This window comes from Artibeus jamaicensis, unplaced genomic scaffold, assembly GCF_021234435.1.
Source record: "Artibeus jamaicensis isolate MK-2021 breed Jamaican fruit bat unplaced genomic scaffold, CSHL_Jam_final contig_233, whole genome shotgun sequence".
In the NCBI taxonomy this organism is placed as follows: domain Eukaryota; kingdom Metazoa; phylum Chordata; class Mammalia; order Chiroptera; family Phyllostomidae; genus Artibeus; species Artibeus jamaicensis.
This window is the reverse complement of record NW_026521486.1, coordinates 21,771,488-21,784,003: the sequence shown is the minus strand read 5'-3', so window position 1 is coordinate 21,784,003 and position 12,516 is coordinate 21,771,488. Positions and strand designations below refer to the sequence as shown.

Below are 12,516 nucleotides of genomic sequence, written 5' to 3'. Positions count from 1 at the left end.
TCTTGGCTATTATAAATAACATTGCAGTGAATACAGGGATGTATATATATATATTTTTAATTGGTGGTTCAGGTTTCTTCAGATATATTCCCAGAAGCGGAACCACTGTGTCATAAGCCTATTTCAGTTTTAATTTTTTGATGTAACTCCACACTGCTTCCCACAGTGGCTGCCCCAAACTGCCTTCCCACTAACAGCACACAAGGGTTCCCCCTTCCTCCACACCGTTGCCAACTCTTTGTTAGTGTACTGTGAACAGTGATTACCTGCAGGAAGTAAGGATGAGAAGCAGGGTGGGAAAGGACTTTCAGTTTGTTTTATAAATTCCTCTACTGCTTGAATTTTTATCATAAACCTGTAGTAGTGACAGAAGTGGTTTAACTTTTAATGAAAATGATCATGATTAAATCGATGTATCTTAATTTCATTGCCTCTCAGGGGAAAGTAACGTTTTAATATAGGAAATTACATCGAAGGGGGTGTATGAAATAAAAGCAGCAGGCAAACAGCGTTCTAGGGAGCTATGCTCCCCGGAGAAGCTTTGGGAGTGCAGATGGCTGGTCTAACGGTTTGAGAACGTCCCAGCGATACCGTTAGGAGGCGCTCGCGAAGCCGCCGGAGGATTTCCCGCCCTCTCCGTTACATGCCCCAGTAACCCCGGTGCGCGGGCGACCGAGGGTAACCTCGCGGTCTGGGGAAGGACACCCCCTCCCGCCCCGACTCTCGCCTGCTCCTTCTCAGCCAATGGGAAGGCAGCGCACGAGCCAGCCGGACATTTGCCCTCATCGACTCCTCCCCTAAACAATTAGGTCCCAGTTGTACAATCACCTTGCCCAAGGTTTTAGACTTTTCCAATCACAACTCTAGTTCCCGGTTCCAGGCCCCGCCCCCCCTGGCAGCCCCTCGTTTATTCTCGGCTGGAGTCACCTTTGCAACACGAACGTTCCGCCCCACCCTCTGCCTACCTTGCTGCGTTAGGCCCCGCCCCCTAATACGACCGGCCAATAATCGGGAGCGCCTGGAGCCACTGGGCGGGTCTGCAGCCAATGCGCACGCCGTGGGCGGGCTCCGGGCCGGAATTGGGGGTCAAGCTACAGTGTTGTGCCCACATTCGGGGCGCAAGGAGTTGGGGGGGTCCCTGGGGGCCACCGGAGCTAAGATGGCGTCCGCTGCTGAGGGGCACGTGGGAACGGAGGCAGAGCTGGCAAGGGTGCTGCGGTGGGGTTTCGAGGACCTGAGCCTTAACAAGTTGGCGACGTCCCTGGGCGCGTCAGAACAGGCGCTGCGGCTGATCATCTCCATCTTCCTGGGTAAGGACCCTCGTGCCTCCTTCCGCCTTTTCTCGGAGTCCTCAAGGCATGGGGACGTGACCCCCTCTTCCCAGTGCCAGACAGGAGGGCTTTGTGGGGTGCGGGTGTGAATCCTAAAACACACCATCCAGCTATTGAAAGACAAGTCTTATCTCGAGTCTGGGCGTGCTGTGACCTCTGAACCTCTTCACCTTTTCGCCTTCTCTTCCACCCCTACTATATGCTTTATTTGGCGCCACCACCCTCCTCAAAACATGCTGTGATCTGCCCCAGTCCCCATGACCTGACCTTATTTGTCTCTCTTGAGTTCTACTCTTTGGCCATGTGCACTCCTGTTATTAACACAGGGGTGGGCAAAAGTAGTGAGTATGCGAAACAGTTGTTATTTATTAATTATTGTATTATTTTCCATACGACCAACTGTAAACCTACTTTTGTCTACCCCTGTATCAGTCCTCGCAGGCGTCCTTCTTACTGGACGAGCATATTAGGGAGCATAGACTCCCAACTTAAAAGTATTTTAGCCCCATGGGCCTCTGCAGCCCTATATTGAGTCTCTGTGCATTATCAGCTTATATTATACTTTCACCTCTTTTCTGTCCCATCTCTAATATTTTATTCTTCTACCATATGGCTTTTTTTTTTTTTTTTCTGTCTTAAGCACCCACCTGTCGTTTACACTGAAAATCCTTTTAATGCTGTGTTTGGGAAACAGGACGGACAACCCCCTTATAAACCATCAGTGCTACCCTAAGTGTTCATTACCTGTATGGTTCAAAGGGTGTGGTGTGTGTGAATTTGTGTCACAACAAGCTGTGTTATAAATGGTTTATAGGCTCTTTACTGCCTCCTTCCTCCATGGTTTTTGTTTTTATTTTATTTTATTTTATTTTTAATGTGGAAGCAGCATGCTGCTTAGAAACTGAGACCCTGGGCAAGGCACTTAACCTCTCTGGACCCCAGTTTTCTTAAATATGGCTTGAAAACAAGAATGCCTACCTGATAGGATTTCTGTAAACTGCTGTAGGAATTCAAAGGTCAAGAACTGAGATATAACTATTTGAGTAGTTGGAAGATTTTATGAAGGCTATGGTACTTTAGGTAGGAGAGTAGGGGTGGGGAAGAATTAAGCAAATGGAACTGCGACAGAACAGAGGGCGGGAGAACTGAACAGTAAGAAGTTTGAGATAAAGTTGGCCAGTTGTGGAATGTCTTAAATACCCACAAGAAGTTTGGAATTTATCCAGGTGTCAGTAGAGACAGTGACATACAATATCACCTAAGAGTGTTGTTAACCGGATCAAGATAATGGGAGAGGCATTAATTTATATTTAAACAGCCATTGCTTATATCATTGCTATTTGCCTGTTGTGTATCAAACCAAGATGATCTTCCTTTCTTCCAAGTATAGGTTGCCTGTTCTGTTCCTTGTAGAATTGTAAAATGTTAGAAGGGGAAGGGACCTTAGGCTGTGTGACTTCCTCAGTCACCCAGACCTAACCGAAATTTATCGCCTCCCCCACTAGGGTTCTTTGCACCACCCTAGCTTTTAACTTCCCATTCCTTCAACTTTGTTTCTGACCCATTTTTTTGTTGGGCTTGTGATTAACAATTCGGAGTATTTACATTAGTTAGGAAGCTCACTGTTGATTTCTCAACTATAAACTGAGAATGTAACACAAATAGCAACTAATTATAAGGGTCAGCTTGTTGAATGGAGCCAGGGCTGGAATTAGGACTTGGAATTCATCCTTTTTGTGCTGCCAGTAAAATACTACCTGTGCAGCACTAATGGATAACTGCTGTGTACTGTCAGGGGGCATACAGCTGACTGGGAAATTGCTTTCTGTGTATGCTCCCCTCTTGTGCCCCCTTGCCCACTCTACCATTTCCCATACTTGCCCTTCCTATCTCACATGTGCCACTGCTTTCAGGGACTCATAGTATTTCTCATTTTTAGATCAACTTAGGGCTTCACGTTGCCTCATATCAGGCATAGCTTTTCCACCTGGATATGGAGGATTGTGGGTTTTTTAGGAATAGTTAAATATACATGCAAACATAAATTGATAACCCTGACGTATGCATGGAAGACGAAGTGCATTCTGGTTGTAAATCTGTTTCATATTGTCATTTGTGTATGGTGATCTAGAAACCAACACCTTTCAGCAATGGAGTTCCTAAACCCAGCTCTCTTGGGGAATCAGGATACTGAAGGAAATCTTTGCTATAGATACCAAGAAGACCTGTAGAACAAAATTATTTCTGGTTCACTTTCATCTACTTCAATATTAATTTGAGTTAAAAGTACCTAAATGCACATACCCTGAAGGAAGAGCCAGGTGTATCAGACATTCACATTTTAAGGTGTGAATGGTCTGTCCTTAGCATCTTACTCTCCCTGCTTGGATTCTGTGTGCTGCTCTGGGCAGGTAGGGGCTGGGGCGGGGGGGCTGCAGAACACTAAAGAACGAGCTTTTGAAGCTTTTTGACTGGGACTGGTGGTAAGAAATATGTTTTACATTATGACCCAGTGCATACATATGTGTAGACAGGTATTTTAAACAAAAAGTTTCAGAAAACACTACTTCTCCTTACCGTAGGCAGTGTGTTTAGCTATTTTTGTTTTATTTTTAGTATTGTTTATGACCCACTAATTGATTTCATGAACCATTAGTGGGTTACAACTAGTAGCTTGAAAAATTCCAAGTTAGAGGCTATAATTTTTAATATTCAGTATTTCAAGGGAAGAGTGGGCTCATGAGGACTGCTGCATTGTGAATGGCCAGAAGACTCTGCTAGAGTGTGTGTGTGTAGGGGGGTCTTGTGTGTGATTGCAGGGAGTTTGGTGGAAGATGAATTCTGCTGTGAGCCCTGGTGCTGCCAAATGCTCCTGGAAAACATCTATTTTCCAACAACCTGAGTCTCATCACTCCTTAGCATAATAACATGAATTGTTCCAAATAAATTCAATAAAATGTACCTACAGTGAGTAAAGCCCTATGTGTGGCCCTGCAAGGGCAAGGGCCATAGCGCAGTATGAGTAATAGAGCCGTGTACTCCCAGGTGCTTTGTAGTCTACTAGTGGGTCGGGAACGGGTGTGAGATAAGTACTCTAATAACCACAATAAAAGGCAGCTGTCTGGGGGCCATAAGAGAATTACTACGCTTTGTGCAATTTAAAAATGGGACCTTTAATGAACTTTGAACGGTGAATGAAGTTTCAGCAGATTGTTATGATAAGACGGAAGGAACAGTGTGAGTGAGAGCAGTGACGTACTCATGCGTGGTGACACTTTCGAGGAGCAGTAAGTAGTCCAGTTTGACCAACTCAGGACTTACATAGAAAAGTGGTGGAAAATAAGACTGGAAAGGTAGGTTATGCAGCCTGGAAAGCCAAGGTAAGGAGTTTGTACTTAATTAAGAAGATGATGGGAAGCCATTGGAAATATTTGAAAGGGAAATAATGTGACCAAAGCTGTATTAGAAAGATAACACCGTGAAGGGTAATCTGAAGTGGATGGACATAGACAAGAGGTAGGAAATCTAATGAGAGGGAACATAATCTAAGTAGTTCTAGTGACTTGGAAGCAAGGGGGTTGCACCCAGAGGGGAAAGGAGGGATCTCATGTGAGGTATTTCTGGAGTAAAGAATCTTCTGAAAGGTAGGTTCCCGCCTACACAGTCCTCATGCCAGAAACCCAAGAATCAGCCTTGTCATCTCCCCACACCCAAGTCACCAAGTCCAATCAAAACTACCTCCAAACGGTGTCTCAAATACATCCCGTTTTCTCTGTCACCACAGCCACTGACCATCTGTCACCAGAACCACCCAAGTAGCCTCCTGACTGGTCTCCAGTTGTGTTCTGGCCCCTCCAGTCCATTCTCCAAAAACGGCCAGAGTGGTCCGATGCTGTGCCCCTGCTGCTCAGAACCCTGCAGGGGCTCTCAGGCATGACTTGTAAGCCCCCGCCCACTGCTCCAGCCTCATCTCAAGCAAGTTCACAACCTTTTAGCCTCATGGCCTTTTTTTTTTTTTTCCAGTTTCTCAGAAAAGACATTAAGCCCTTTCCTACCTCTGGGCCTTCATATCTGCTCATCCCACTGCCTGGAATGTTCTTGTTCTTCATCTGACAGATTCCTTTTCATCTCTCAGGTCTCAGTTCAAATTGTCACTTCCTCAGAAAGTTCTTTCTTGACACTCTGTATTTTAAAGTATGTTCCTTGTACTTCCTCATACTTACTGAAATTTCCTCACAAGTATCCATTCTAATTTGTAGTTATGTATTACTAGATGAGGATAGAAACAATGTAAATTTTGTTTGCCACAGTATACCTGTACCTGGTTTATGGACGAGGCATAATAAATACTTGTTGAAAAAGTCAATGTGTAAATGAATAACTTGGCAACTGATTAAAAGGAGGATAAAGAAGTAGTTTAAGCCCTGGCTGGTGTGGCTCAGTGGATTGTGTGCCAGCCTAAGAACAGAAAGGATGCCAGTTCAATTCCCAGTCCGGGCACATGCCTGGGTTGTGGGCCAGGTCCCCCATTAAACCCTGGGTATCACTCCGGGCGTGTGAGAGGCAACCAATGGATATATTGATGTTTCTCTCCCCCTCTTTCTCCCTCCCTTCCCCTTTCTCTAAAAATAAATAAAATCTTAAAAAAAAAAAAAAAAAGGGAAGGGAAGGAGAAAGAAGGAGAGAAACTGTGTAGCTGCCTCCTCTATGCCCCCAACCAGGGACCTGTTGCAAAGCCACTATAAGCTCAGGAAAGAAGTTGAGCTAAAGATACAGTTTTAGGAGTCCATATTGGTATCATAATTGAATCTGGGAGGGAATGAAATGCCATCGAAAAGCTTATAGGAGAGAATAGAACCTACTTCATGTTGGAGTATGTTGCTTCCACTTGTTGATAACAGTGGCTGACATTCATCAAGGATTTGCTACATGCCAGACTTTGTTAGAAGTGCTCGATAATATTCCACCTAGACCTGTCAGTTACCGATAATGACAGTACTGTTTTCTCTCCTGCCTGAGGTCACACCCATTTCTACCCAACTCTGGAGTCCTTGCTTTTTACCTACTGCAGTTTGTGAGGAGCATGCGGGGGTGGAAAAGATAAATGCCCTTGATATCCTTTTATCGTTTCACTCTGTGTGGTTCAACCAAGATGTAATCAGCACATGAGGTACCTCTCAGCTTCCAGAGCTGGAGGTGGCCAAATAGAGCAGATGGCCACCCTGCTTAGTACATGTGTTCTCTAGCTTTGGTCATGCCTGTGGCATGGCTGGTAGAGTGATCAAAAAGTATACTTGGGAGTAAGGATCCATTCCTCAGAGGTTCAGAATTAGCCTCACTGTGGTCATCAACCTTTAAATTGAAGGAGGTCCTACAATTTAGATCCCTTTGAACCAGTCAGGTCTGACCCTTCAGAACTAAATCCATCTTTTCAGTGCCAAAAGCTTTCTTCAGGTGGCATTGCAATGGCATTATAAAGTATTTATTTTTGGAGAGGGGGAAGGGAGGGAGAAAGAGAGGGAGAAGAACCAATCGGTTGCCTCTAGTACTCGCCCCAACTAGGGACTGAACCCTCAACCTTTCACTTTTCGAGAGGGCGCCCAACCAATTCAGCCACACCAGTCAGGGCTGAGGATTTTTTTAAATATATTTTTCTAATTATCTACACTACAGTATCTTACATTGCACAGAATGTTGTGTTTCGAGTGCTGGTTTAACTTTAATGTCAGTAGAGTCTTTTCCTTGCACAGGCATGTGTGAATTAAGGCCCATGAGATTATATGCATAAGCTAATTTAACAAAAATAATTACATACCCACTGACATTAAATCTGCCTGGGCAGCCAGGGGAACTCACTGGAGGTGTTCAGTCCAACAGACTTTAAACATGGGATTTGGTCTTTAAAAAGAAAACAGCATTTCAGCTGGACCTTAGAGAGAATGGAAGATTCTGGTAAGGTAGAGATAAAAAAGGGGAGCTTTACAGCTGCGGAGAATAATGAGCATATATGTGAGGATCAGGGAAAGTGAGACTCATCGGAGGAACAGCAAATAGTCCATTTTGGCTAGAGCAATAAAGTAGCAGTAGAGGAAGGTGCATTGCCCTTAGAGACCTGCAGTCCTAGTTGCAAATTCTGGATTAAATATTACTACCTGTTTCACCATAGGTAATTACTAAACTTCATCTGTTCATTTCTTAAATGTTCCCAAAGGCCAAACTTACTAAAAAATTGAGGTCAAGAGTTAAAAATAATTTAAAAATTATATTTCTTGCCCTGGCTGGTGTAGCTCAGTGGATTGAGTGCGGGCCTTCAAACCAGGCAATCGAGGTTCGATTCCCAGTCAGGGCACATGCCTGGGTTGCAGGCTGGTTCCCTGCAGGCCAGTTCCCAGCAGGGGATGCATGAAAGGCAACCACACACTGATGTTTCTCCCCCTCTCTCCTTCCATTCCCCTCTAAAGATAAATAAATAAAATCTTTAAAAATATATAAAAAATAATTATATTTCTTTATAACAAGCAGCAATATTATGAAACAAGATGCAAAATTTATGTGATTTTTAAAAAATAATATAGTCATCAAAGAAATTTCTTATTTCTAGAGAACGCATTCTTTGTGCAAATATGTTCATTCTCTGCCCTGGGAAAGTTTGAGAAGCATTTCATTGCTCATTGGGATGCCATGAGGACTAAATGAGATAAACTCTATAAACTGTTGACCGGGCCTGACCCAATCTAGTTTTAAATAATTGTTCTCTCCCTTCCCTCAATAAGTATTCATTTCCTTCTTTTCCGAGGAAACTCAAAGCGTGGTCTTAGGACCAGTAGCATCAACATCTCCTAGGAATTTGTTAGAAATACAGATTCTCAAGTCCACCCCAGACCTACTGAATGAGAAACTCTGAGGATGAGACCCAGGGATCTGTTTTAACAAGGCTTCCAGGTTATACCGATTGCCCTGGAGTTTGAGGGTCACTGGTGTAGCGCACAGTCACACGCTGCATAGCAGCGTGTCAGTCAAGACGGACTGCATCTAGGACGCTGGTGATCTCGTAAGATTATAATGGAGCTGAAAAATTCCTAATGTGTTGTAGCCATCGTAACATTACTCCTGTGTCTGTGGCGGTGCTAGTGTAAACAAACCTCCTACCTTGCCAGTCATAAAAAGTACAGCATGTATAGTTAGGTTCAGTACATGATACTTGGTCTTGGTAATATACAACCGTGTTACTGGTTTATGCATTTACTATATTATACTTGTTATTATTTTAGAGTGTACTTTTTCTACTTATAAAAAGTTTTCTGTAAAACAGTATGTTGGGTAACACAGGCAGCCACCTGATACTCTTGTGTTTACCATGTCTCTTGATTGTATTGTTTTCTCTTGTGCTTGATTTAAATCATGTGTTGTTTTGTGCGGTGGCATGTTGTGCAGGGCTGTAGCCTGGGAGCAATAAGCTATACTGTCTAGGTTCGTGCAAGTGATGTTCGCCCAGTGACGAAACTGCATAATAATGTATTTTTCAGAACGCATCCCTGTCATTAAGTGCCACATGACTGTTTCTTCAAGTACTTGTTTTGTAAAACTTTGTATCTTAATAGTACCTTAAACTTTTTGGAATGTCATTGTATCTTGTGATCTTTAGAAAAAACAAAATGCTCTCAGGTTCTTTATAGCTTAGTTTTTCCCATTTGCTAACATATATTGTGAGAGAGGGAGAGAAACATCAGTGTGTGGTTGACTCTCACTTGCCCAGCCCCTACTGAGGGCCTGCCCTGCAACCCAGGCATGTGCCCTGACTGGGAGTCAAACCTGGGACCCTTTGGTGCACAGGCCAAATCACTCAATCCACTGAGCCACACCAGCCAGGGCTATTTATTTATTTTTAGAGAGAGGGGGATGGAGGGAGAAGGAGATGGAGAGCAGCATTGATCAGGTGCCTCTAATACACACCCCAACCAGGGACCAAACCCACACCCCGGCCCATGCCCTGACCAGGAATCGGACTACAACCTGTCACTTTGCAGGACAACACCCAACTGAGCCACACCAATCAGGACAAAAATGCCTCTACATTTAATTTTCTCATCTAAAGTGTGAAACAATCCCTGATGGTGTGGCTGTGTTGGTTGGCATAGTCCTACAAGGTGAAAGGTTACAGATCCGGTCCCTGTTAGGACCCGAGTCTGGGCGCAGGTTCTGTTCCCAGTTGGGTGTGTACTAGAGACAAACAATTGATGTTTCTCTGATCACATTGATGTTTCTCTCCCTCTCTTTCTCCTTCCCTTTCCCACTCTCAAAAATAAATAAAATCTTAAAAATGACCAATTTAAAAAAATGGGCGTTTTTTTATAAGGTTATTGGACAAATAACTCCATTTTTCCTTTTCTGTCCTGCGTCAGTCACCTTGAGCAATACAAAATTCTCCTAATTGATCACCACGTCTTAATACAATGAACAAATTGAGACTAGTATCTTTAACAAAACTGGGTGTCCTAGTTAGGGCTGCTAGGAAGAGCTGTTCTAAGCAAACTGTCTCCTTGTAGAGTTTTTCGGAAATGGTTGTGTGTGTGTGTTGACATTTTCCCAGCAGTTGCTGAAGTCAAGGGCCAGGAGACTTGGGCCCACTTGGAATTCTCTTGGTAAATCAGTTATAGCTTCCTAGAGCACTTCAAAGCCTATCTACAACTTGTGTAACCTAAAAGGTACTGTATGCATCTTTATGTCTCCCTATTTTCAAAATGAGAAGGTTGGGAGGCAAGTAAGACACTAAAAATAAGGATAAATAACTGCTGGACAAGAGTTTCCCTGTGGCCTAAAATGGATTGGTTTCCAGTCTCAGTCCCTCCTGACCCAAGCAGTGGCTATGAAGGGAAGAGAGCCGTGAAACTCTGGACGCCCTCAGTGAAAGAGCCTGTCTAAGAACTGTGCACCACAACAGTTAGCAGTAGAGGCTTCTGATAGACATGTCATTGCATTGTGACATAGGAACAGTTTGTCATAAAGTAGGTAAAAGATCAAGCCAAAAATAATCAAACCCAGGTTTTGCTCTTGACTCACATGAAGTCATTAGTAAACTATTAAAATGCCCCACTCTACCCATAGGCTGGGTTTTAAAATAAAAGGCTTTTGTCAATTAAAGTTGATTGCAGAACAAGTATTCATGTTGCTATGGCATTTTCATAAGAGAAATATACATGGTCATATCTGCTACATAATATTAATGTAAGGTAGTAATTTTGCAAACAGTTAAGAAGTCACTATAAAAAAAATCAAGGATTTATGTGCATATATTGTAGGAAGTGCTGACGTCCCAGGAGGTTAAAGATTTAGTCGCTTTAGATGTGTGTGTATATACATACACACATTCTCTAATGAGAAGGGGCACCCATATAGACATGGGAAATGGCCTAGAGCTCTTGAGGTTTTCAGTTTCTGCTGGGATAGCAATTCTAAATTCAGGGACTTGGAACCCGCTCTGAATTACTGTCCATAAATAAAAAATTCTATCTGCAAGCCAGAAGGAAAGGCCACCTGGGACAGTACGCTGCAGGGCTCCCAGGACACCCGCCTCAGACGGAAGTGGAAAGGACCGACTGTAACTGGACTACGAATATGCTGGGGCCCAGGCTAAAAATACCGGACCACAACAGCTACTAGAAATCCTCCTTCTTCAGCTAAAGAGTAATCTGACTCTGCTTAATTTTTCGTTGGCCCTTCTGAAAGACTAGACAACAAAAGCAAAACATAGGAACTCCTAGATAGCATACATCTCTATTACTTACACCAAGAGCCTAACAGAGTGATTATGGGAATCCAGTTCATCATCTCACCAGAAGCTCCAAATTTCTCCAAGTCTGAACCTCTTGTTTTGTATTTTAAAGTATTCATATTTGTATTTTATTCTAAAATGTGATTTTTAAAAACATATTTAAAGATTCTTCCCAAGTCTTAAGGTAATATTGAGATGCTAATACAGAAAGGAGTAGATTATGTCCAGCTTGGGTAGTCAGGAGTAGATTGGACTTCATCAGAAGTAAAAACTTTCGTGCACCAAAGGATATTATCAAGAAAGTGAAAAGGTAACCCTCAGAATGAAAAGATGATTTGCAAATCATATATCTAATAAGGTTCCAGTGTCCAGACTATATCAAGAGTTCTCATAACTCAATAGTAAAAAGACAAATGGCCCAATTTTAAAATGGGCAAAAGATATAAATAGACATTTTTCTGAAGAAGACATACAAATGCCAGTGAGCCCTTGGAAAGATGCAGATAAGCAAGCGTTGGTAAGGACATGGAGACTCTAACTGGAACCCCCGTGCACTGCTGGTGGGAACGTAAAATGGTGCAGCCACTGGTGGGAGCAGTTTGGCAGTTTCTCAAAATTAAACAGTTTATAGTATCACCCAGCAAGTCCACTCCTGGTCATATACAAATTGAAAGCATATGCTCACCACAAAAACTTGTACATAGATGTTCCTAGTATTATTATATTAGGTAAAAAGTGGAAACAAACCAATTGTACCCCAGCTGGTGAATGAATAAGCAAAGCATTATATTCATACAGAGGAATATTTTGCAGCCATAAAAAGGAATGAAGTACTGGTACATGCTACAACATGCATGAACTTTGAAAACATTCTTCTAAGTGAAAGAAGCCGGACACAAATGGCCACATATTGTATAATTCCATTTATATGAAATGCCCTGAATAAGTAAATCCAGAAAGGAGATTGATGGTTGCCAGGGAATGAGAGGAGGGTTCAATTGGGAGTGGACTGCTAACAGGTGTGGGGTTTCTTATTAGGGTAATGCAAGCGTTCTGATACTAGATAGTGTGGATGGCTGCATAGCACTGTGAATATACTGAAACCCACAGAAATGTACACTTAAAGAGAAAAGAATAAAGGGGGACCACATATGAGCACAGAGGTAAGAGGGAGAGAGAACCAACCGTTAGAGGATGTGATGCTGTTATCTTTTCTCCTCTTAGAATCTTAACTGGGTAAGAACAAGTTTATTGTTTTATTTGCAGAAATACCTGCTAAGAAAAAGAGGTTGTACCTGCCTTGTTTGTACAAAGATTAAATTTGGCAACTCTAAAGAAAGAAGTTATCAGGACAAGTATTGGGGGGGGTGCATTGGCGAAAGAGCAGCTAATTAGCCACTTGGCCGTGCAACA

At 42.9% G+C, this 12,516-nt stretch overlaps 1 protein-coding gene across 1 annotated transcript in view; it reads left to right on the top strand.

Annotated features, from left to right (window-relative positions):
* Positions 1-1,060: 1,060 nt before the first annotated feature.
* Positions 1,061-12,516, top strand: part of LPCAT3 (lysophosphatidylcholine acyltransferase 3) — a 35,684-nt gene continuing 24,228 nt past the window's right edge. The window contains exon 1 of the mRNA XM_037167787.2: positions 1,061-1,310. Within this exon, the coding sequence (XP_037023682.2) occupies positions 1,160-1,310 (151 nt within the window). The 5' untranslated portion in view covers positions 1,061-1,159. The remainder of the gene's footprint in view (positions 1,311-12,516) is intronic.